The 26,030-nt window shown below is 44.1% G+C and overlaps 1 protein-coding gene and 1 pseudogene across 1 annotated transcript in view; both read right to left on the bottom strand.

Annotated features, from left to right (window-relative positions):
- Nucleotides 1-9,083: 9,083 nt before the first annotated feature.
- LOC137159224 (ras-related protein Rab-30 pseudogene) lies at nt 9,084-10,300 on the bottom strand (annotated as a pseudogene).
- Nucleotides 10,301-16,609: 6,309 nt separating this feature from the next.
- EIF4E (eukaryotic translation initiation factor 4E) overlaps nt 16,610-26,030 on the bottom strand; it is a 41,573-nt gene continuing 32,152 nt past the window's right edge. The window contains exons 6-7 of the mRNA XM_067557227.1: nt 21,526-21,665; nt 16,610-17,656 (exon numbers count right to left, since the gene is read on the bottom strand). Of these exons, the coding sequence (XP_067413328.1) occupies nt 17,542-17,656; nt 21,526-21,665 (255 nt within the window). The 3' untranslated portion in view covers nt 16,610-17,541. The remainder of the gene's footprint in view (nt 17,657-21,525; nt 21,666-26,030) is intronic.

A 26,030-nucleotide genomic window follows, 5' to 3' on the forward strand; every position in this document is an offset into this window, starting at 1 on the left:
ACTACTAGGGGAGCGGCTCTGCTCTATCCTTGAAGACCATCCGGCGAGAGAGCTTCCTCCCAGTACTGGGAATCTCCTCCGCCATTCAGGAGGACCCAACGCAGGTTTCCCCTGTGACACCGGCCCCTTCTCCCTCAGCGGAGGGGGAGGAGGAGGTGGCGTAAGCAAGGCCAACAAGGCTCTTGCTGCCTGAAAAGCCTTCGGCGTCGGCAAGGGCACTCTCCCACTTCCAGGAGTTGGGGGAGGCTTTCTGACCAGAGCTGCAGGCACCGGAGAAGTCTTGACAGGCCGAGTCCGGTGCATCTCCATACTTGACGCTGCCCGTGCCGTCAACACAGGGGAGCATCCACGTTCCACGCGCTGCTTCTTCCTCTTCATTGCCGGCGATGTTGCATGGTGCCAAGTCGAGGGCAGTGTCGACGGTGCGCTCTGTACCAAGGTCATGCTTGGTACCGAGGTGGAATGGGTCAGCTCAGATGGCGGGCGGAGTGCTGCCTCCATCAACAGGGCTTTCAACCGGATTTCTTGATCCTTTTGAGTCCTCGGTTTGAAAGCCCTGCAGATCTTGCACTTCTCTTTTCTGTGGGCTTCCCCCAAGCACTTAAGGCAGCAGTCATGGGGGTCACTGAGCAGGAAGGCCTTCCTGCAGGAGGAGCATGGCTTGAAGCCTGGGACTTGCCTTATCTGTAACTACTCCTAAGAACTACTTAACTAAATAAAACTATACTTAGAATATCAAACAAGTCCAAACAAGGGGAATAGTATTTGTTGAAAGCAAGGCTAGTTCCAGCAACCATCACAGGCGGAAAGAAGGAACTGAGGGGGCATAAGGCCGGCTGCACATCATATACCCCGGCATGTGTGCAGGGCTCCAGGGGCCACCGGAGCCGGCCCTATGGGATCTGCTAAAGGGAAAAAAGTTCCGGGTAACCGTGCACAGAGGTGTGCACACACCTATAGTGAAATGGACATGAGCAAGCGCTCGAAGAACTATGCATTGCACTTAACAAGGAATCAGTTGAAGGAGTGGGGTAGTGTGATCCCTGCAGCAGGATTTTACACCAAACTAATTTCCAAATGATCTCTAGAAAAGGGCTCCACTATGCAGGCATGGGTTACACTTCAGTAATTCGATTTAGAGGTGTCTCACCTCACCCAAGTCACCACCTCCCCCACTTTGGAAAGATCAAATATTAAGAAAGCCTGCAGTCACCTGATCATTTCTAAAAGGGGGCAAGGGAAAGGGAGTGCTTTTTTGTCACCGTCACCTGAGAACCCAGGAACAACCACAGGTCCAAAAGCATCCACCCATTCTGTAGACCTCAAATGTAACACTGCACTGAAGGCCATGCAGCTTCTCTGAATATCTCAAGACACTGGAATGTTTTTACGTAACACTATGGAAGTTGTAAGAGATCTGGAAGAGCACTATAATCCTTTTGGGGAGGCAAAACACCAGCTGCATCCTAGCAAGCAGTAATACACCTAGTGAACCATCTCAACAGTCTCTGTGAAGAGATTGCAGACCCCTTTGATCTTTCTGTGATGGAGACAGCCTAGATGATTTCTGAAATTGCTTGGTCCTATCCACATAAAAGGCCAATGCCTGTCATACATCTAACATATGAAGGGAAGTCTCCTGTTGACATTTATGTGGTTTAAGAAAAAATACAAGCAGATGAATAGACTAGTTAAATTTATTGGAAATCAGACAGCACCTTAGGTAAACACTTTGGGTGCAGTTGTAGGGAGACCTTGACCTTGAAAAATATTCTAAGTAGGAGGTCTGCCATCAAGGCTCCAATTTCTCCAATCCCTTGGGCTGACATGATAGGTATTAGAAAGGACATCTTCACAGATAAGCGAAGCAAGAAGCAGGTTGTCATGGGTTCAAATGGAGGTAGCTAAGTACCAGGTTGAAATGCCCAAGTTGCAGTAGGATCCTTAACCCGGGGGGTAAAGATTCACCAGACCCTTAATAAATCTGGAGAAGACAGGGTGTGCAAAATAGAAAACCCTTCTAGTTGAGAATGAAAAGCTCATATCACACAGCAAGATGAACCTTAATGGAGCTAATTAATAAACCCTGTTTTTTTTAAATCCAGCAAATAATCCAAGATGGCTGAAAGCAGAGATGATTCAGGCACAAGGTGATGCTGGTGACACCAGCGGCTGAACCTCTTCAATTTTTGAAGGTCAATAATTCAAATTGACTCCTTTCTACAGTTTAATAATAGTCGAGCAGATGGATTCTAATCCTGTGAATGATCTAGGAGCCGGAGGCATGCTTAGAGATGGAGAACCCATAGGTTGGGGTGAAGCACACCACCTGCGTTCTGGGAGAGGAAATAAGGGATAGTTGGAAGCTTGAGCCCTGGTTGGACACCCAGGTGAAGTAGGTAAAGATACAACGCTTGCCTCGCTCAGGTTAATACTACGAATATAATTCTGGCCTTGTCCTGGCTGCTCTTGTTCATCACTTAAAATGGTGGTGTTAGAGGGAATGTGTAGAACAGGTCCTTTGTCCAAGGAAGGAGAAAGGCATCTCCCAAAGAGAGTCAACCTAGGCCTCCTTTTGAGCACAATGAGAGACACTTTGTGTTGCTGGATGTGGTGAATACTTCTACCTGTGAAAGTCCCCACCTCTAGAACACCCCATGAAAGATTTGAGAGTCCAACTCTCATTTATTGTCCTGTGAGGAGTGCCAACTGAGCATGTTGACAGACATTCTGGATTTGAAGGTTAACGACTAAAATCTGAATCTGATGGGCTAACACACCAGTTCCACAACTTTACAGCTTTGGCACACAAAGGGGGCTCTTGCTCCTCCCTCTCTGTTAATACAGAACATGCAAGCCACTTTGTCAGTCATAATTCTGATTGATTTGCCCTTGATGAGGGGTAGGAACTAATAGCAAGCATTCCTGATTACCCTGAGTTCCAACCAGTTGATAAGGAGACCGCTTTCCAAGCTGTAAGAGTGTGGGATGCTCTTTTCCTCTGGAAGCGGTCTTTTTCTAGTGGGTTCTGTGAAAACCAGAGAACTGAGCCAGGCGGGATCTCCGAGATGTTTGAGACCTGTTAAATATTCTCATTTTCTAGGGGTGTATATACCAAAAGAAGAGCTTCTGACCATCAAATGGGAGGTCCTCAACCGTATTCTGAACCTCTCGTGGGAATCCTGACAACCGAAGCCACAACACTCTGAGCATAACAATTGCTGTGGAGATGGCCCTAGCAGAAGTGTCTATGGCATCCAAAGATGCTTGGAGAAAAGGAGGGGCAATTATTAGCCAGAACCTATCAATGGCCGGGAAGTGTTATCTGTGCTCATGTGGAAGATATTCAATAAAGGATGCAAACTTGTAATTCGTGTAGTCATACTTGACCATGATCATTTACAATCTGAAGTTGGAGGGTCGCAGATAAGTAGGCCTTCTCTCCTAAAAGGTCTAACCATGTCATAAGGAGCAGACCTCGAGTAATGCTATCTACCCTGCTGGTTTATGGCATTCGCCAACAGAGAATGTCCATTCCATTCCATTATAGGTGACTAACAAGCAATACCATGGAGGTGGGCCGGAGTTACCGATGAGCTGCCTACAGCACAGCTCTGCTGAAGCACGCGTCTTCCCATGCCTGTTGGATAATGGCGTAGTGGGATGTGAAGTTATGTACCACCAACCAGGCGGCTGCTCTGCAGATGTCCTGCACTGGTACTCTCGCTAGGAAGGCTGTAGATGGGGCTTGGGGTCTGGTTGAGTGCACTGTGATGGTTCCCGGAAGCGGCACCTTCATCTGCTCGTAGCAGAACTTAATGCAGGAAGTTATCCACAAGGAAATGCACTGGGCAGAGACCGGTGAGTCTTTCATCTGGTCAGCCATTGCAACAAAGAGCTGCGTCGATCTGCACAATGGCTTTGTGCGCTTGATATAGAAAGCCAGGTCCATCTTACATCTAGCGAGTGACACCTTCTCTCCTCCTCCAACCCATGTGGTTTGGGAAAAAACATGGGGAGAAAAATATCTTGGTTATAATGAAATTGGGTAACTCCCCTGGGTGGGAAGGCCGGTGCAGCATCAACTTTATAGAATACAGTACATGGGGGGGCTCCGAAGTCAGTGCTCTAATCTTGGAGACCGTCCTTGCTGAGGTAGTAGCCACCAGGAAGGCCACCTTCCAGGAAGGAAGGAGTAGAGAGCATGATGCCATGGGTTCAAAGGGGGGCCCCGTGAGTTGTGAAAGGACCAGGTTGAGATTTCAGGAAGGCACCGGGTCACGGACCTATGGATAGAGCCTCTCCAGCCCTTTCAGGAACCTAATAGTCATCAGGAGGAGAAGGCGATCTCCCCTCCAGCGGCTGATGGAAAGCCGATATGGCTGCTAGCTGGGCCTTCAGGGAGGCCACAGCCAGTCCCTGGAGCTTTAGCTGTAGCAAGTACTCCAGGATTGCCTGCATTGGTGAGAGACTGGGCGGAATACCCCAGGACTCCGCCCAGCAGACAAAACCGCTTCCACTTCGCCCGGTATGTGAGCTGTGTGGAGGGCTTCCTGCTATCCAACAGGACTCGGACTTGTGCTGAACAGGCTCGCTCAACATCGCTCAGCCACCAAGCCTCCATGCCATGACATGTAGGGAGTCCAAGTCCGGGTGCCACAGGCGACTGATCTTGGGATCTGAGATCGTGCCATATTGGAGGCTCCAGAGGTCCAGCAGCATGCTGAATCCATGCTGGCACAGCCAGGCTGCAGTGATCGAGATGGCGTCTGCTTTGTCCCTCTTGATCTTTATCAGGACTCTATGCAGGAGGGGAATGAGCGGGAATGCAAAAATGAAGATCCCTGACTGCTACAGGAGGAAGACATTGACCACCAAGAGAGCAGTACTGTGGACACTTCCTGTTCCACACTAATGCGGACAGGTCCACCTGAGGAAAGCCCCTCCTCTGGAAAATTGTAGACACCCTTTGTGGGTGCAGCGACCCGTTGAGGCGGTCCACCTCATTGTTCCTCACTCCCGAAAGGTGAGAGACCATCAAATGAAAATCATGCCTCACTGCAAGGCCCCATGTACAGTTAGCTTCTCTTCATAAGGCTGAAGAATGGGCTCCCCCCTGCCTGTTGTAGTACATGGCCGCTGAATTGTCTGTCAGCACCTGCACCACCTTGCCCACAATAAAGCAGCTCGCAGGTCTTTCACATTGGTGTGCTAGCGCATCTCTTCCCTTGACCAGACCCTTTGGGTGCCGAGGTCAATGCTGATATGGCATTTCATCCTATGTCCGAGGCGTCTGATATCAGGGTAACTGAGGGAGCCAGCTCCTCAAACAGAACGCCCCCCTAACACTGCCTGAGGAGTCCTCCACCAGTCTAGGGAGGCTAGAGGAGGACCGTGGCCACCTGGTCCAAATGTTGCCTGCTCAGACATTACACCGAGGCCAGCAGTGATTGAAGCGGCCTGAGCTTCAGGCGAGCCAGCCTCATCACATAGGTGCAGGCTGCCATGTGACCTAACAGTTATAGGCAATGTTTGGCTGTTGTCATCGGGCATTGGTGCAGGTGGGCCATCCTGGGGGATGCTGTCCCAAAGTGCGGCTACGGCAGGAAGGCCTGGCCTGGGAAGCAACCAGGGTTGCGCCGATTAATTTCATACGCTGCATCGGAGTGACCGTAAACTTTTGTTTGTTTACCAGCACGCCCAGCCCACAGCAAGCAGTGCATTTCAGGCTCACACTGCTCTGGACTTGGGACCTGGACCTGCCTCTGATTATCCAATCATCCAGGTTGGGCAAAATTTGCACCCCCTTTCACCTCCGGTGCGCAGCTACCACCGCTGGGCATTTGGTAAACACCCTCGGGGCTGAGGACAGACCAAAGGGTAAAGCCATAAACTGTTAGTGGGAGTCGGCCACTATGAAGCGAAGGAAGCATCTGTGGTTGAGGTAGAATAGAGATACGAAAATGTGTCCTTGAGATCAAGGGCAGCATACTAGTCTCCTGGATCCAGGGATGGGATCATGGAAGTTAGGGAGACCATGCAAAACTAGAGTCTCTGAGGTATTTGTTGAGATGACAGGTCTAATATGGGCCTTAGACCCCCTTTTTTTTTGGGAATGAGGAAGTACCTCGAGTAGAACCCTCTTCATGCCATCTTCTGAGAGACCTTTTCCATTGCTCCCAGGCTGAGGAGGGCCTCTACCTCTAGAATGCAGAGTTGCCACTGAGAGGGGTCCCTGAAGAGGGACGGAGAGGGAGGGTTGCTGGGAGGGAAAGAAATTAACTGGAGGACATAGCCCGCCACAACTATGCCAAGGACCCAGTGGTCTGAAGTTATTTTGGCCCACACAGACCAGAAGGGAACTAAGCGGTTTAAAAAGGGTGGCTGAGATCCAGAATACAGGCTGGGACACCGCCCTTGGGTGCACCATCAAAAAGGGCCTCTGACTGCCCGACCGCCGAGATGACCCGTGCTGAGGGGCTGAGGAGGAACTCGGGGGCAGATGGCGTCACCTAGACTCACTATTTCTGTCTCATTGCCCGTAGGTCATGAACAGCCGTGGCTGATACCTCTGCTGCTGCTGTCCCTGGAAACATGTCTGACGCCTAGAGGTCTGTGGCATGTAAAGGCCCAGGGTGCGGAGCGTGGTCCTGGAGTCCTTCAGACCATGCAGCTTTGCATCTGTGTGATCCGAGGACAAGGCCCACCCATCAAAGGGAAGGTCCTGGCTGGAGTGTTGGACCTTTTGGGACAGCCCGGAGGATTGAAGCCACAAATATCTGAGCATGTCGATGGCAGGGGCTATGGCTCTACCTGCCAAATCAGCAGCATCTAGGGATGCCTGGAACGCTGCTCTAGCCCCCGGGGTACCCTCTTCCACATTGGTCTAAAAATTCAGTGCCTGATGCTGGGGCAGAGCCTCAGCAAAGCATCTCAGTGAGTCCCCAAGCGCTCAAATTATACGCTGGTTGGCCATCCTAAACTGTAGGCTTGGTGTTGAATAAATTTTCCTCCCAAACAAGTCTGGCTATTTAATTGCCCTTGATTTTTGGAGTAGAGCCCAGCTGCCCAGCCTATCCCTGTGGTTGGCAGCATCCACCACCAGGGACCCAGGGGAGAGGTGGGTGAACAAGTATTCAAACCCCTTGGGTGGAACGGTCGGGGCTAGAGTAGGGGGTTTGCCACGAGGCCCTCACTATCTTCAGCATTCCTTTGTAGACGGGGAAGGCTACCCATTCTGTGCGGCTTGCCGCTAGTACATTAAAGAGGCTGTCCAATGCCCCTTTAGCTCCTTTGCCTCCAGTCCCAAGTCAGGGGCCACCCTCTCAAGCAGCTCCTGATTCACCCTAAATTCATTCAGGGCGCTGAGTGGCCCTGGGAGAGTGCTTCATCCAGTGAAGAAGAGGATTGGAGAGGTGCAGCAGAAGGCAGCACCTCTTCCCATCGACAGAAGTCCCTTCCTGTGGGACAGAGTCATTGTCCGAGGGCAAATGGTGGCCCTTCCCCAGTACCGGTGGCAATGATAGCACACCTGAGGATGGACTGTGGTCCCAGCCCCCCCGGGATACCCCAGGGGTCCCAATACAGCCATTAGGGTGACGCCTGCCCTTGAGGCCATCCACGGGCTACCTGCACTGGGGCCTCTGGCACCTTCCGCTGATGGTGACTCACCCAGCGACTACCCCCAAAGGGAACACCAAGGCACCGTCAAAAGACCATGGCGGGGCTGTCTCAGAGGCTCCCGCTGTGTGGTACTGAGCGGGGGAGGGGGGGGGGGGAAGAATGGTGCTCCGATCCATGGATGCTCCGTTGCTCTGGAGAGCATCTTCTTGACATCGATGACCTCGACTACCAGATTCGACGCCGGTTTGGGCGTGTGGAAGCATGCTCCGATGAGCTGGGCCATCTGGAGCATGGCCTCAGTACCGAGGACTTTGTGGCACCATATGCCTCTCGGGGCCAAGGGGCCAAGTCGAACTCTGGCAACAGGGTTTGGCGCTGCCTCGGTGCTGGGGAACTCCTCAGTGCTGAGTCTGTCTCCAGTGACCGGGTGCAGCACCGCCTGGGCAAACTCCTCGGTGCCGAGTCTCTCTCCGCTGACTGGGTGTGTTGCCATGTCCGTGTGCCTCGGTGCTGGGGAACTCCTCAGTGCTGAGTCTGTCTCCAGTGACCGGGTGCAGCACCGCCTGGGCAAACTCCTCGGTGCCGAGTCTCTCTCCGCTGACTGGGTGTGTTGCCATGTCCGTGTGGGTGAACTCTTCCTGTGCCAGAGAGCAGGAATGGCGAGTTCCCTTTGGGGAACGGTGACCCTGCTGGCGACCAGGATCAGTGCCGCCTCTTGGGGTGGACCTCTTCCGGTGCCGGGGGTCGAGATAGGTGTCGGGAGGGTGAATTCGATCCCCGCCTCGATGCAGGTCTGTCTGGTGACCATGACCTGGAACGACTTCTAGGGGAGCAGCTCTGCTCCACCCTACGTAATCAAGTACTTGCGCTGCAAGCACAGGCAGTTACAGCAACCGTCAGAGACAGAAAGAAGGAAGTGAGGGGGTGTAGGGCCGGCAGCAACTTATATAACGTGGCATGCACGCAGGGCTCCAGGGGGCACTGGGGCCAGTCCTACGGGATCTGTTGGGGGTGGGGGAAGGGAAGAGTTCTGGTAACCGTGCACAAGGACATGCGCACACCTATAATGGAGTGGACATGAGTAAGCACTCTAAGAAGAAATAGTTAATAGTGTACTGACAGTGTTTATTAGTGTATTTTCACTAATTGCTCCAAGTTACACATTCAGAGGACAGTGATGTAATAAAACTATGTTTAGTCTGAAATATTCAGCTGAACTGCTAGTATCAAAAGAAATGACTGAGCCAGTATCCATATCTTTTTCCAAACTGTTCTTTGGAAATTGACATATATATCAATATGTTTTTAATTCCAAGTTCATGAAAGTGCCTGTGGATAAGAGATATATATATATATATATATATATATATATATATATATATATATATATATATATATATATAACACTCTCTCAAAACACACACAAGAGTCTTGCATCAGGATGTTATGAACACATGCCATATACACATCCTAAGCATTCATTTGACTGGCAGCCAGAAAGAATGCCAATATAATCCAAGGGTTGCAGTTCATCTTTTGTAAAAAGGACCAAACGTGCTGCAAAAGAGATCCTGCATTTATCACCATCATCAGGGGAGACTGTTCTAGTCACCAACAGAAAGTGACACACCTTGTGCAAACTATTTCCTAACCAACTCCAGAGACTGCAAAGATTAAACCATATTCTGTTCTGCTATGTTGACATGTAGGTGGAGCGGCCAGCCTGCTTTAAGATCAGAAACCAGACTTGGGTGACAGTCAGATAGGTCAAAGTCGCAGAAATTGCCTTCAACTAAGAAATCTCAGCAAAAAACCTCTTGGCCAATTTGGGGTATACCTCAGGCCAGCTCTTATCTGAAATTACAGCAAGTTGAACAGCTGATACTTTCCCCCTCTCCTGGTATTGGGGATACCAAAGTGTTCTGTCTTGCTTTGCTGATCAAGCAGCAAGCGAAGCAGCAAAACTTTTCCCACATTTTCTCATTTTTTAGCAGATGTTTCCAGATAGTAGATGTTTTGGGCCTCTGAAAAGTCTTCTGCTCTTTGTTCAGAGATTATCGGATAAATCAATCTTTTAACCACTAGCACAGTTACAACTTTATAACTGGTATACTGTTCTTTCAGCCATTCAGGAAAGAATCAGAAGGATTCTTCAAAGGTTATGTTTTTAGATCAATATTAATGCATTAGTGTTGTGATAGTAAGTCTGCATAATGGACTGGAATCTCTCCTGCCCTGCTGTGTCCCAGATTTGCAGCTTCACTTTTCTACCATTTATCTCCACAGTCTTAATCATAAAGTCAACCCTGAAAGTGGCTCCTTGACCTAGTGGGAAAAGCCCAAGTGCATTGTCAGACTAAGTAGGTTTTCCCCATACCAGCACTGCCAATTAAAACAATTTTGAACAGAAAATTATGATCTTCCATATCATTTACACAGCTGGGTTCAGTAATTTTTTCCCTCCATGCCCTGCAAGACCATAAAACAAGCCAATGCAGGATTTCAATCACCAGCAGGCTGTTTTTTTATTTTCAAAATGTACTTATTGGCAGCTTTTTTTTTTGTCAATACAAAAGGCCTGTCATCATCTTCGACAAATAATACAAAATATTGAGCTGATTAATGCCAAGTTACAATGTGTCACAGCCACAAAGTTAACAATTAACTTTGGGAAAAGAAAAAAATCTGAGTCCGCGGGATGGAACATAATATTTACAATGTAAATATTTACTTGTTATGTTTACAAGTTGGCCATATGGTGGTAGGAGTTTACCACAGAGGCTTTGGCACTTCATTAATGCAACCCTGGTAGATGTCATTGACTGCATGATGTCCAAGAGCTTGTGACGTGAGTCTTTAGCCTCAAAAGGTATCTGGTGGGCTTCCATCATCCTCTTCACAAGGTCCTGAAATTGACAAAAATAGTCAGCCATTGATGGTGGCAGAGGCATGACTGCCTCAGAGACGAAGATGAAATAGGGGTTTGAGAGGTAGCCCTTTTGTCCACCATAGCCTCCAGTTCCTCAAATGTCTCATTGAGTTCGGGGTTTGGTGGAAAACTGAGACCCTAGTTTCCTGGTGCAGTGAAGCTGGATGTCTAGCAAAATTGCTGCTAACGCCACCCAAGGAACCCAGGATGGCCATTGGGGAGGCCTATAAAGTAGACGGTGGTACCAGGACTGACCCCACCAACCCTAATGTAGGTGAGGGTCTCTGTCAAAGTATGGGTTCCTATAAGGATGTGAAGGGGAACCCCTCACTAACAAGGAGACTGATTGAATGTCTTCTTGATCCTCCTATGAGAAAGTCCCAGTAGAAAAGGGTGGAGAACCCTGTTGTACCCAGAAGCAATAGTAATCTGGAGAATGTGGTCTCAGTACCAAGAGATGTTGGGTACCCATAAGTAGTGTGGACTCTGGGTCATCTAACACTGACAAGTCTCTGGAGTAATGGAATTCTTGTGGTACCAAGGGGGATGGTATTTACACAGCAGTTGACTTGGGTTGTACCACTGGTTTGGGGCATGTAGGCACCAAGGCCAAAGGTATACGCTTTGATTTTGCTGGCACTGATGGAATAAAGTGGGAGGGGCTGTTGGTAAGTCTGAAGCAGATGATGCCTATCTGGATGTGGACGGTACTGGGGCCCTGCTGGCTCCATGTTTCTCCAAAGTGCTCTGGGATCTCCCAGTTCCGCCAGTACCGGAGGAAATGTCTTTTGCCTCTATGATACTGAGTGAAGAGGTTGAAGTCTCAGACACTGTAGATCTAGCAGGAGACTGAGACTTCTCAGGTGCTAGCTCCTTGTGGTTGGAGACTGAGCTTTTCTTCAAAGCCTTCCCTAAATCCTTCAAGACCTTCCCCTTCTTAGATGAGACCTTAAAAGTTGAAGGGAAGAAAGCTCTGTCTGGACACAGAAATACAGGGGGGAAGGGTCTCTTTACCTGATTTAGAAGTGGGTCAAAGGAAGCACTCCATCAGCAGCTATAATTTGATCTCCCAATTCTTCCAAGCTCCCGATTTTAAAGTCAGGCAAAAAGTTAAACTTCTGGGAGATATCTGACTCTCCCAAGCAATGGATAAAACTTAAAATGGCTGCTACTGATCACGATAGCATCCTGACAAGGAGCATTTGGAGTCTGGCAAGTCAGATTCGACATGCCCAGTCATGCCAAATAAGCTCTCCAGAAAAAAGTGGGTGAGAAGAAAGAAAAAACTGAACTACACAGTCTGACCTACACAGTCTGACTTCACAGACGAGAGGCAAAAGCACATGGCTTAGAATTTTAGAATCTGCAACTCTCAGTAGTTTCTGTTAAAGACACAAACCTTTTCTCCATATACTTCCTTTGTCACAGGGCATCTATGCATCAGGCTGATCTGGGAGGAGGCTGTGATACTGGGCCTCTCTAACCCCCGGCTCATAGCAGTGCTGCTTGACTTTCTCAACTGCTAGTCTGCCTGATGAATTGGCTCAGCCATCATAGCTCCATATTGAGGACCTCCATGAATGGATGCAAAAATCTGTCTGCAAAAGAATGCCTCTATCCCTCTACAAGTCAGAAGACCTTCTCCCCTCCCCTTCCTGAAATTGATGAGATCCACCAACTGCAAATCGCTCCCCTTCATCATACCCATTATTCTCAGCCCCGAAGCCACTGAAAACAGGAATATCCTCCACAGCATAAAGAAAACCTTAAGATTCGGTAGTGTCTGAAAAGTTGTGTTCTTATCCAGACCTTGCGATCAGACCATGTCAAGAGAGCTTTTAAAACAACTGCTTGCTTTCAATACTGATAAACAGATGTGTAATAAAGTGCAAGACAAATGTAACAATTCACAGAAGCAAATATACGCTCCAGGGAGACTGCAATGAATACCACATATCAATAAGTCAGATAAAACATCAGGGACCCTCTTTTTGCAGCACACATTAAGGCTTTGCTGTCAAATGATGACATTTGCAAACAGCCTCTTTTGAAGAGACGAAGTTCTCCTCCCATGAGGAAGAAGAGCATTTTAGAGTTTCTTGCAACCTAACATACAATTTCAGATGTAGTTCTTCAAACAATCCTGATATTTGGTGACTAGGGACAATTTTACTGTTTACTTTAATCAAGCTGCTTTCAATGTGGTAAACGCTCTTGATACTTTCATAAATTAAATGTTATTCCAACAACATTAAACATACATCTTAGACAAAACACAAGTCATGTCATACAGAGAAGGCAAAATACAAATTACAGTGCTGGATTTTCTCTTAGCATAGAATAGGATAGGCACTTAAAAAAAAATCATTCAGCTCTTTAAGGTAGATAATGAAAATCCAACATTCCTATCATTCACTTTGCCTCTCCCCTTCACTTTTAAATGAGACCTCCAAGCACCACATGTATATATCCTCCAGAAGAATACTGTAATTTCCCCTCTCACCCCCTACTTTTTAGGTCATCTTAATCATCTCTTCACATCCACAGATTCTTTTCTATGAAGGTATTCTTTCAATTTGTGATTAGTTTATGTTGTGATCAATTTTTCAAGTTAAAAACTGTAATCCCCAAATTTATCTTCTCACAAAAGATTTCACAAAGGGAGAAGAAAGTCTGAAGAGGCTGCTTCTTTTAGTGACATTCTGCAAGAAGCCTATAAAGAAGGAAGTAACAATTCAGAAGCACTCTACCACTCTTAAAAAGATGGTGCAAAGCCAGAATAGGTGTCATTGTTAATCTTACATTACAATATTGGAAAGCAAATATGTAAGTGACAAACTACAATGTTTTTCATCGCTAGTAGTTTAAAAGTAATTTTTTTCAAATGAAAGTTAAAATCAGATTTACTTTAAATTAAGTTGATTAAGTTCTTAATTACCTCACATCTTTTGTTCACAAAACAGCCACCATCAGGATATCTGACAAACTTTACATGTTACAGAAACACTTAAAGAGAAAAAAATGATTATTGCAGAAGGGCTCGGTTAAGTAGTCCTTGGCCTGAACTCCTTGGTGAAGGCACTGCTCTCTTTTGTTTGGAAAGCATGTATTATATCATGGATACTAACAGAAATTAAAAAGAAGAGTTTTACATTCCCAATTGGAGATAACCAGGTTCATGGTCACTTGTTTCTTCAGGCAGCAAGTTCAACCCATGGAATAATTGAGGAAAATATCTTTCTTGCATTCGTAAGTTTCATTCTTAAGGAGGAAGTTCAGTTGTTCAAGGTGAGTTTAACGGTTGTGCAAGATCAAGATCACAGGGTAAAGAAGTGCCTTTAGAATACTCATGGAAATTTCATTGAGGGTTTTGAAGATTAGGATGGAAATCTTTTCAGTCTGCTAGAACAATGCTGAAGGTATGAATTATAAAAACTGCTGGTAATATTTAAGACCCAATAATTTTCTGTGAGGACTTTAATTACATTTTGGGACTAAACTCTCTAATTTACTGACTAATCCTACTCAACATTAAGGATTTATGAGATAGCTACTGCTCAACTATTGAGGAAAAAGCACAGCATCTTATTTACACATCTTATTTACAAACGTAAGCTTTGCTCATCCTTTAACAGTCTTGAAAGATTCCCATGGTAACACACTCCCGACAGCTATAGTGATACCTTTCAGCACTCCTGTCCCCATCCAACATACAAATTGAAACACCAAATTAGGAAATTTTACATAGTCTGCATTGACTAAAAACAGTACATAATCACTATCCTGGGTTGTGCACCATAATGTCACACGTTTTAGAAGCTTTTAAAACACTTAACAAGTAATACTACCCAACTCTTGTACAGCATTTATCAGACTTCAAAGCACTCTACAAAGGTGATTCAGATTATCTACATTTTCACATTTACCTTCCTTACTTTAGTAAACCTGGCTCTGATGCCTCAAACTTAACTGCATGTTTTCTAAAATAAGATTAAATACATTTCTAACTAGGGAAGGATACATTGGGGTGGGGAGTTTTTATGTTACAACTATTCTCTAAATATATGCTTTTACTAGGCTCAGGATGCATAATTAAAATGACAAAGCACATTTAGTAAAAAGCACAATTAACCATCTATGACAGTTTATGGTCAAACCAGCATTAAACAGTATCCATTTTAAACATCATAAACAAAGGAAACTTGAAGGAGTAGCAAAACTTACTTTCATAAGCAGACCTGAATAACTGAGCAGATAAGTTGAATATGAAGTGGCCTGTATGATAATAAAACCTTGTCAGAGAAAAAAGGAACAACAATTTAAATACAAGGAGCTCCACAAAAAAAGGTTAATGTCAATCTCCCCTCTTAAAATGTGTACTATAGAATCAAATTATGAATTTGCAGTCACACTGCAGTCCTTGTATAGCCCTGCACAAATGCGAGTGGATTGTCTTTCCCACTCAAGACGTTTTCTCTGCTTAGTGACATTACAGGTAGAATGTCACTAAACTGACAGTTCAGGATTTCATTAGAGAGGTGTCTGCTCCGTTAAAGGTACATTAAGTTTTTATTGCCATAACACTAAAATAAATCAAATTGTTTCCAGTCATTGATTTTAATATAAGTAATGATTCTATCATTTCCACTTAAGAGAAAAATTGTCCAGATTATAAAGACATGATCCCATTTATTGTAAATTATGTAGGGAGTTTGAGTTCACCCTAAGTGTAAGTGTGGGTAAGCATTGTTTACTTTAGGGTAACCAGATAGTAAGTGGGAGAAATTGGGACACGGATGGAAGGTAACAAGCATCTATATAAAACAGAGCACCAAATATTGGAACTGTCCCTATAAAATTGGGATATCTGCTCACACTAGCATTGTTCCCCATTCTGACAGTATTTTGTCAGAAGGAGGCAGATTTCAATATTAATATAACAAGTTCTACAAAACAAAAATGAAAAGAACCCCTTAGTGAAAACTTGAGACAAACTGCAGAATAAAAGTTTGCCTCATTTTCAATTCACTTACAAGTATCACATACATAGGCCAGCAGGATCTTCACGTGTTTATTAAATGGTAAGAATTTAAGGGACTAATCTAACTGCACAGCACTCATTAAACTTAAGTTATGTTGTATTTTGGGAATGGTAAGAAGAGAGATTTGTTACGACGTATCCCTTCCCCCCCTTTAAATGGTTGTAGAAGTTTACATTCTAGCCACCTCTAAGATTCTCTCTCACCAGCCCATAAAGTCAGTTCAACCTCCAGCATCCCTGCCCAGACATCTGCACCAACTTTTCCCCAGGCAAAAGGAAATTTACCATTGGTATGGAAGGCATAACAACAGATTGTTTAGTAGATACATTTTACTCCCTTATAGCAATTTCTCTTTAGTGAGTTTTATTGGTACTTCTCATGTACCTACAGTACAGTAGCGACGTGATTTTAAGCAGAATCATTCACTTCAGTGCTCTTGAAAGGCACAACATGGCCTAATGGATAGAACACCAGAGTGGGACTCAGGAAACCTGGGATCAATTCTTGGCTCTGCCACTGGCCTGCTGAGTGACCTTGAGCAAGTCACCTTCCCCCTCCATGGCTCATTATCCTCATCTGTAAAATGTGGAGAATACCACCATCAACCTTTGGTAGCATGTTCTTAGATCTATTGAGGAAAAGTGCTATATCAGAGGTAGGTATGTTGCTGTAGCTGCCACCTAAATCCAAATGGCTTTCACCTTGTGTCCCTTCCAACTTTTCCCTTGAATTCTGTGCACAGTGACCAAGAAGCTGCACCACACACTATGATCAGTTAGACTGACCATTTTTAAGAAAAACAATAGCCACATCAATATAATTCCACTTTGGAATATGGTGCTATCTATTAGATTTATTAAAATTTTTAATAACCATAGTAATAAACTATAGCTCCAGACTTAATCTCTCTTGGAAGACACACTACAATAGAAGCCACAGTAGAGACTGCCTTGTCACAAGAAGTACAAATATATGCTGTAAAGATGGAGGAAATAAAAGGACAAATCTAGTTGTCTAAAAGACAATTCACTGTACACATTTTATTTACAGTTTTGTACACTGTCTTAATATGAATGGGACTGCTTGTCTACTTGAGCCATTTTTAACCAAATATAACCTAAGTAATACAAAGTGTTAAAATACAGCATAAGATACAAAAACAGACATACTATTTCTAGTAAGGAATGTAAATTTATGGTGTTACATTTAAAAAAATCCACAATTATGTTTAGGAAATCACACAAACATAGATCACTGATTTGACTGAAATGCATAAATCTGTAGCAAAGCTTTGATATTACAAAAAACAAAAAGTTACCAAAGAATGCACAAAATTAATGTTTATTCCACCTTTGTCATATTCCGAGATCCTTCACCAATGTTACATGAGCAAAAACAACTGAAATCAGAATATCACTAATGTTATCAATTAGGGAAACAAATAAATTAAGTCTAGCAGCCATCAGCATAGGTTACAGCAAAGACAATGCTGTATTAAGAAAATTGCTAGAAAACTATGCACCATACTTTTTTTCAAACCAGCAAAATATGTTACTGCATACAATGCAAATGTAAAACAGAAGTAAATTTTCTGTAACGTATAGAGATGCAGTGTCTTTTCTGAATATTGTGGATAAACAAATGTTTTTGTAATAGTAATGTCCTACTAAGCTATTACAGAGTGGGCCAGGAAAACATTTATGGATTCTGGGGGTACTTGAAATCCTTTGATTGAATAATGGTTACCTTCAGCCAAAATAGAAAAAAAAATTGAACACAGAAGTACAAGACAAAGGTGAATGAGACTTCTCACAAATCTTAGCAACATTTAGATGGAAATCAAATTTAAATGCAGTCCACTCTGCTTTTGAAGAGGCTTTGGTTCAGCTCCCAAATCTCGATTGCTTGACGCAGTCTCCTATGAAAGAATACTCAGAAGGTGTCTTCTTAAACAACAAACCTATTTTTAGTGGTGGAGCCGCTCTTAGTAGCTGTGTCTGCATGGGACTGATAGCCAATCACTATCTTTGGAGGAAGTCCTAATCTTTCTTTGTATACTCTCCTGAAGAAACAAAACAAAAAAATCCAAAACACCAACAGTTTTTAAATAACACTCTTTAGAAGGGTAATAGTATGTCAAGCTATTTCCTTTCAGACCTGCTGATATCTTAATGTACAAAGACAACTTTATATTTAGAAACAATTCTGCCTAAAGATTTCTGTACTTACGTATACTTGTAGAAAAGTAGGATTTTTTTTTAAATCAAAATTCAAATGCTCCTACTAGTTACATTTCTCACTTCAAGTCATAAATCTAAATTATATAATTTTTTTTGCAGAGACAAGTTATCTTAGCCAGGATACGGAGGACTTGGAAAAATAAGCAGGAGGATCAGATTCATTTTAGAAACCAAAGATCCACCTATCATGTGGATATGCAGGCAAAAATATACATAAGCAGGTTTTTTTTTGTTTTTTTAAAGTTTAAGATTTCTATGAAGCACATATCAGCATTTCTGTTATTGGTTTCAGAATGGATCGATTATATGATTTGATATAATCTGAATGATTAAAATATTGATCAGAATATGATAAAGCTCAAGAAACAAACTATATCAGCAAGTACACACTATTCATTATCACAGGAACTCTATGTATTATCTTTTGAACGGGTTTTCTAAAAGCTATAATGTTATGGCAAAACTAGTCAATGAGCCTACTGACGACAGTTTTGGGGGCACAAGGGAAGATGCTGATCCTAGAACTTTGGTTCACTTCTAGCCAAAAGGGATGATCACAATCTAAATATACTCCCTTAAATTTTCCTTGACAGGAAGTACTCAATTCAAACATTAACTGCCTTTAACTTGTGAGCTCTGACCAAATCATAGAACAAAGTAGTATAACTATACGCCATTATCAGAAACTATATGAAATTCTATTGATATAAATTGCAATTTAATTGATATTTAGAGTAAGTGATTTATGGAATCATAACTAGCCAATTTTATTCTGACTTCTTTACGTTTGAGTGAAATATATTTTCAGTGGCAGCAATGACAGAGCACAATGATAGTATGCTATTACTGGATGGGAAATATAGGCAATGTAAATGAGGTCACATAAAATCATTGGGGGTACATTGCGCCATCTTCCCTGCTACCTTGTGTCTGGTTTTCCATTTTGGTGATCTTAAGCTATGTCCAGACTGACGGCGGCAAAATAGCCACCACCAGATCGATCTTTCTTGATCGATTGAGCGATCAGTGAGACCTGCTCAATCAATCAGGAAGTCGACTAAGTCCACCCCCTCAAGTAGCGTAGCGCTCAGCGCAGTGAGAACAGCATGCAGAAGGGAAGCAGAGCAGTCGAAGTCAGTTACACAAACTACTCTGCGCAGTTTGGGTAACTCCCGTCGACTACCGCCAAATCGCGTGGTAAGTGTGAACCAGACCTTAGACATTCTTCAAATTTAAGTTCATGTTTGTTAATACCATTCTGATGCATACTTTTGTTTTAGTTACTCTGGGGTGAAGTCCTGGACAACCAAAACATCTGCACCAAAGTTCAGTAAATCACTGAAGGCTTGCCTCCAACATCAGAGAAAGAGATGAAACTGTGCATCATTAGAAGTTAGAAAAAAATCTAGCCAGGAAAAAGAAATGCTTGTCCATCAAGGCAACACAAGTGGAGCACTGAAAAATATTCAAGTAGCCTCAATTATTTTGACTAACAGCAAGAGTGTCAATTCTATTTGTGACACTGTCTGCAATATAAGTGATCATTTATAATATTATTGGTATCAACATTGCAAAATTACAATGAATCTTTCCAATGGTACTGACACAGCATATTTTGTAAGGTTACACTTTGATAAATATAATATTGTTTATATCTCTGTATCAGTTTAGTATTGAGTTCTTCTAAATATGTATGGTATATTTGTATTTCAAACTTGTGCTGTGTTTCTGGGTGACACCCCCAGATGGAAGGCACCAGCACTAAGTCTGCTTAAGGGCCAATCAAGGGAACTCAAATGTACAATGAATCCAGAGAAAGATTCATGAATCCAGAGTCTACACCTTATGAGTCACTAGGACAATTAAGAACATGCTTCTGGATAGGGGACTCTGAGGCTTTTCCTTTCCATGCCATGTGCTGTATGGCTGTGTTTGGGACAAAGGAAGTACAAGTCTCATAGCAGAAACTATAAAATGCAGCTGCACCATCTCCATCTTGTCTTCATCCCTGTTTCCTATCTCTGGATCAACTCATCTACAACTGAAACTGTGAAACAAAGGATTGAGACCCATCCAGGTACTGGATGTACACCAGAGGAACTGTACAAGCCTGCAAACTCCACCATTCTGCTTAGAATCTGATATAGATGGACTTTAAAGTCATTTGTATATATCTGATTTCTTTGATCATTTAACATCTCTCTTCTTGTTTGTTTCTTTCCTTTTATAATAAACCTTTAGTATTAGTTACTAAAGGATTGGCTGGTATTTTGGGTAAGATCCAAACATATTCTGATCTGGTATGTGGCTGGCCCTTTGGTGATCAGAACATTTTGGTAAAGGGAATAGAGTTTTAAATAATTTCTCTCTTTACTGGACCCAGTTGCTAATTGGGAGCCAGAGACTGAAACGCAATTAAGGGGGCCATGTATTTCTTGTTGTAGATTCTTGACAACCAGTGAGGAAAATCAGAAGCACTGTTTGTGACTGGTTGGGGAATCTAACTTCAGTGTTACCCACCAGTTCTGGGAGAATCTGCTCTCTTTTTGCAGCCTGCCCTGCCCTTAGCATTTTCAGGTGGGCTACCCTAGGCAAGGACAGGTCACACCATTATTCTAAGACCATGACTCAATTTGAGTTTTCTTGAATCCACTAAAGAGTTCCATGACTAATCAGATTGGAAAAATATGCAATTTCCTTTTCTGAAAATATTGCAATTAGTTTTCTTTCAGAAGAGAATTTTTTTTTTATTTAAGTCTAGTTTTTTTTAAGCTAACCAGTGATAAAAACAATTTGTATTTTAAATGTAAACTGCAAGAAGTTATAAGAATTTCACCCATGTCAGCAATATTTTCTAATAAGATGAGGACAACATTCTGTGTATTACTTAAAAATCAACTCTTTGAGCTCCAGGACATTTATTCCTGCCATGGCTTCAGCTCCCAGCCTGCTGTGATGTCCCTTGCCCAGAACCATGCATGGTAGATGACATTACATCTGCCATGGAAACCCACTGAAACACATCAGTGATTTTCTCTTTTGAGTTGTGTGTATAGGGTGAGACAGGATGGGGGAAGAAGCTTTAAAGTAATATATGAAGTTTTTCAGTGTGTGTTTTTTAAAAACGCATACCCCTTCACCCCCTGTCCCCCAAGGGCATCAGATGATGTACATTTTTTCATTTTACTGAAAGTGACCCTTAGACCTCTGCTTCAGAAAAGCTCTGTGGTGGCTGGGACATCATCAACCTAGTGCATGCCACTGTACTGTAGTGGAGCTTGAGTTAGTGAGCTACAGTGCCCCACTCAGAAGAGCTAATGAAGCTTTCACCACATATCTGCTTCCCACTCATTAAATACTTATTTCCAAAAGGCACAAGGAAGGACAGTCAAGTAGTTCAGACAACGTATTGTAAGTCTATCCTTCAAATCTGTGCAAGATTCATGCTCTGTAAGTGCAAGTGACAATGTATGCACAACTTATTTTGTATTGAATTTCTTTAACTTCAGACCAATTTATGAGTAGGCCATACCACAAAAATACATTTTGCAGACTGTACACACTGATCTCAAAATAAAGATCAGCATTAGCGTGACATCTACTGAATTACCGAAATTTAAAAATGGTATTTAGTGTTAGACTTGATACATGTCCATAATCTCTAAGGCATTGAATAGCAAACATCACTTACCCTATATGCGTAACAGCATCCTTGTTTTCACATTCAGTTGTCCATATTGCTATTTTGTCACCTTTAGCTCTAACATTAACAACAGCACCACATACATCATCACTGTAGTCATCAAAGGACTCCCCGATAAGGCACAGCAACTACAAAATAAGGACTGAATATTAAAGGGAGGTAAATAATATGAAATAAAAAATTCTGTTTTATACTGAAATCTTCAATTTTTATAATGGAGTTTTATATTAGACAATATAGTATTAAATTTTTGGTACACTGAAAACCTCAAACATGGAGACAAACCATTTTCATTCTGAATGATCAGAACACTAAATATCAATGACTAAATATATGCTACGTCAACTAAATATGCACTAAAAATTAACATAAAAAAGGTTTAGTTGCATAGCAATGGATTTCACTTATTTCTTTTCAGATGGGAAGTTTTGTTTTAGGTTTTCCATCTCTCTACGGACTTGATAGTTGAAACCTTTAAAGTACAAATCTCTTTCATTAAAAGAAATGTGCTCCTCTCTGCCATGCCCTCCACCCATACCACAATCACACTCTTCATCTCCTCCAAATCTTTTGTACTGTTTCTCCACATAGCTGCCAGATGAACCTTCAGTGAACTAATAGAGTCCCAGTTTCTTTAAAGTCAACAGGTAGTCTAGGGTAACTGGTAGGGGTGACACTTGGGCTGGCACCAGATCTGGAACCTCATCTATATCTGAAGGTAGGTATGATTCTCTACTGTGTAACCCCTCCTGTACCTCCTCAGAGCAAGATGTCTCTATGTGTGAGAACCATGGAGCCATGCTTTGAGTTGCAGAATTTGCAAATTGAAATATACAGTCTCTCGTTCTGCGACAGGAGGTAAGGAGTGATTGGGAGTCATTGGTGGACATAACATGAGCTGTGACAGGTAGGGGTGCCACGTCTGTCTGAGCCAGGTGGGAGAAATCAGTGTGCTTTCTCTCTTCTTATTTTCAACAGAACCTTCAGTAATAGAGGGAATGGGGGGAAAGGCATAAGGCAGTCCTTGTCCCAAAAAAGGATGAGAGCATGTCCCATGGAGTATCCTCTGATCCCTGCTCTGGACCAGTATTGTGGACATTTCTTGTTCTGGTAAATAGTGGAGAGGACTATTACCAGTGTCCCCTCTTGTCGGAATATGTCATGTAATATCACTGACTATCTTCCATTCCTGGTCATGTGGGAATTTGCAGCTGAGACTGTCAGCCATCGTGTTGTGTGTTTCCGGTATGTAGGCTGCTGATATTAGGACGTTGTGGGACATGCACAAGTTCCATAGTTTTAGTGCTTCTACGCACAGGGAATGAAATCTGGCACCTCACTGTCAGCTAATGTAATACATACAGGCCATACTGTCTGTCATGACCCTTTTGTTCGTATCTGATCAGTGGGAGGAAGTGAGCACTCACATTTCTGACCACTCTGAGCTCAAACAGGTTGATGTGAAGGCATGTCTGTTGGGGACCATTTGCCCTGTGTTGTGCAACCATTGAGATGAGGGCCCCATATTATGGGGGATACATCGATAGTCAGGAGTAGAGATGGGAAAGCCACAGCAAACGGGATTCCCATACAGACGTTTGCTGGGTCCTTCCACCAGTCCAAGGATCACTTGAGCCTGGTGGGTATCGATGGAAGTTTATGTTGACTTTGTTTGGCCTGTAATCTGGCATGAGCAATAACTGATGTGCCAGTGACCATGTGCCCCAGAAGCTGGAGGCAATGTCTGGCTGAAATCTGTGGGCTGAATTGTACTGTATCTACGAGGCGAGACTGAGAAATCTATGATGAGGCAACAGCGCATGTGCCTGAATGGTGTTGAGATCAGCTCCTATGAATTCTAGCCTCTCTTGCCAGTGTTAAGGTAGAATTTTGTTAATTCATCTGTAGACCTAGATTCAGAAGCAGGTCCCATGTGGCCTGAGTGACTCATTGGGCCTCTGTGAAGGACCATGCCTTGAGAAGGCAATTGTCTGGATAAGGATAGACTATGATGCCTTAAGAGCGTTAAATGGGCCGTCACTACCAAAAGGGCCTTAAAAAATACGTGGGGGCCTATGAGAGGCCAAAAGGGAGTAATCTGTTACTAGTACTGGTCCTGGTCCAGTGTAAATTTGAGGTAACACCTGTGCTTTGGTATGATGGAAATATGGAAGTATGCATCTTGAAGGTCAAGGGCAGAGAAGAAATCTCCTTCCTCTAATGCAGGAATGATCGTTGATGGGGTACCATCTTGAATTTCTGCACACTGAGGTATCTATTGAGTGTTCTGAGGTCCAGTGTGGGTCCCAACCTCCCTTTATCTTTGGTATCAGGAAGTAGCAAGAGTAGAAGCCTTTGCGTCTGAGATGTACGGGAACAGGTTCTATAGTTCCGATGCCGAGGAGACGGTTTACCTCTTGACATAGTGGACTCTCGTGAGAAGAGTCGGGGAAAGGTGTTTGGGAGGCAGGAAGAAGAAATGGATGGCATGTCTATTCTGGATAATTTCCAATACCCACTTATTTACAGGTGCTGCAGAATGGGGTAAGACGGTCTCTGAAAGGATTGTCAAGGTCTTCTAGTGTGAGGTTGCAAAGAGTGTTCTATCAGTGCCTTGCCCACCCCGTCAAAACTGATGCTTCAAGGTGAGAGGGCTGAGATGCAGTTGGTTGGGGTCCTGATTGCTTTTGCCTAGGAAACCTCAGTTCGTCCTCTGCAGCTTGTAAGCTCTTTGTGGTGAGTTCTGAGATGTGTATTGTGATGACCGGGGCTTAAACAGTGGCTGAAGACTATTTTCTCTTGTAGGCCAGCGCATATATACCTAGGGATTGAAGCATTGCCCATGAATCCTCCAATATGTGAAGACACACATCAGTCTTCTCAATGAATAACTTCATCCCCTCAAAAGGAAGGTCCTCCATCGTGGTTTAGACCTCTTTAGGGAAGCCAGACAAATGCAGCCACAAAGCCCACCTCATAACAATGGCCATGGAAATTGAGCATGCCACCGTGTGTCGGTCACATCTAATGCAGACTGAAGAGATGTTTTAGCCACCAACTGGTCCTCGTTGATTATAGCCTTGAATTGGTTTTTATGGGAGTTCAGAAGCTGTTCAGTAAAGGAACCGAGTTTCGTATAATTCTGGAAGTCTTATTTTGCCAGCAAGACCTGGTAATTTGTTATGTGGACCTGAAGGGTGGCTAATGAATATGCCTTCCTGCCAAATAGGTCCAGATGTTTCCCGTCTCGGTCATATGGGGTGGATTTAAACTGGTGCTAGAGGCCCCTAGAATTAACTGCATCCACAATGATGGAATTGGGAGGTGGGTGGGAAAATAGAAATTCTGTGTCCTTTTTCAGCACGTAATACTTTTTGTCTGCCCTCTTGCATGTTGGAGGGATGGATGCATGGGGTCTGCCATATGACTTTGGCAGGGTCCCAGAGTGCCTCATTAACCAGGAGGGCCACTCTGGCAGAGGTGAAAGAGTGTAAAATGTCCATCAATTTGTGGTGAGGCTCAGTCACTTTCTGAAACTGTGTTTGCAGGGCTTCTGCCATCCTCTGAGCTAGGTCTTAGAATGATTTAAAATCAGCCATAGATGGCGGACGTGGCATCATTGCCTCATCTGGTGAAGACAAGAAATGAGTTAGAGAAGCGTCTTCCTGCTCTACCCCAACCTCTTCTCCTGGTTGTTCAGGGGGTTCCGAAGCCTTCGAAACCACAGCTGAAGGAGGGTGCCTCCTTGCCTGCTGGTATGCCACACAAGGGGCCTGGGAGGCTTGCTGCCTCTGAACCTGCTAAAGGTCCAAATATGGCCATTGAGGGTAGGGGACTGATAGCTGGTACCATGGTTGGCCAAGCATGGAAGCTGAAGGTTGGATGGATGATACACCAGGTGCCCATAGTGAAATTGAATCCCATAAGGCAGATGAGAAGAATGGTGGGAACCAAAGTGCTCTCGCTCACTTTCCGACTCAGATGATGAAAAAGGCGGTGCGTGTCAGGGAGATGCCAGCTAATCCAATGTTTCGAGAAAACTTGGTGCTGGGGCCCCAGTACTGAGTAGTGGTGAGTCCAGTGTATCAGAGATAAAGAGATCCGGCGTGCACCGGAAATCTGATGATGTAGATAGCTTCAGTACCCGTGGTCAATGTCAGTAGACACAGGTCTGCACTGATGGAGTCAAAGATGTGGACCTGGGCCATACAGTCCGTCAGTGTCACGTACACCAGAGTTGGTGCCAGTGTTGATGTCTGTGCCAACGTAGCCTTCCCCGGGACAGATCTTCTATGCCTTTTGCACTCTCGTGCTACTAGTACTTCTTTGCCTGTGCCCATCAGGTCTGTGGGCAGATCAGCTTGCACTGTGGCTTGGTACTGCACATGCCCTGGGTACCTGCATTCAGCGGCTTCAGCACAGTCGGTACCGATGGAGCCGGAGATCATTCCAGCTCCATCGGGGCTCGCTGCAGGGACTCACAGACCTTTTCT

This window comes from Emydura macquarii, unplaced genomic scaffold (genome assembly GCF_026122565.2).
Source record: "Emydura macquarii macquarii isolate MOO-44397 ecotype Brisbane River unplaced genomic scaffold, CSIRO-AGI_Emac_v2 contig_1790, whole genome shotgun sequence".
NCBI classification, from domain to species: domain Eukaryota; kingdom Metazoa; phylum Chordata; order Testudines; family Chelidae; genus Emydura; species Emydura macquarii.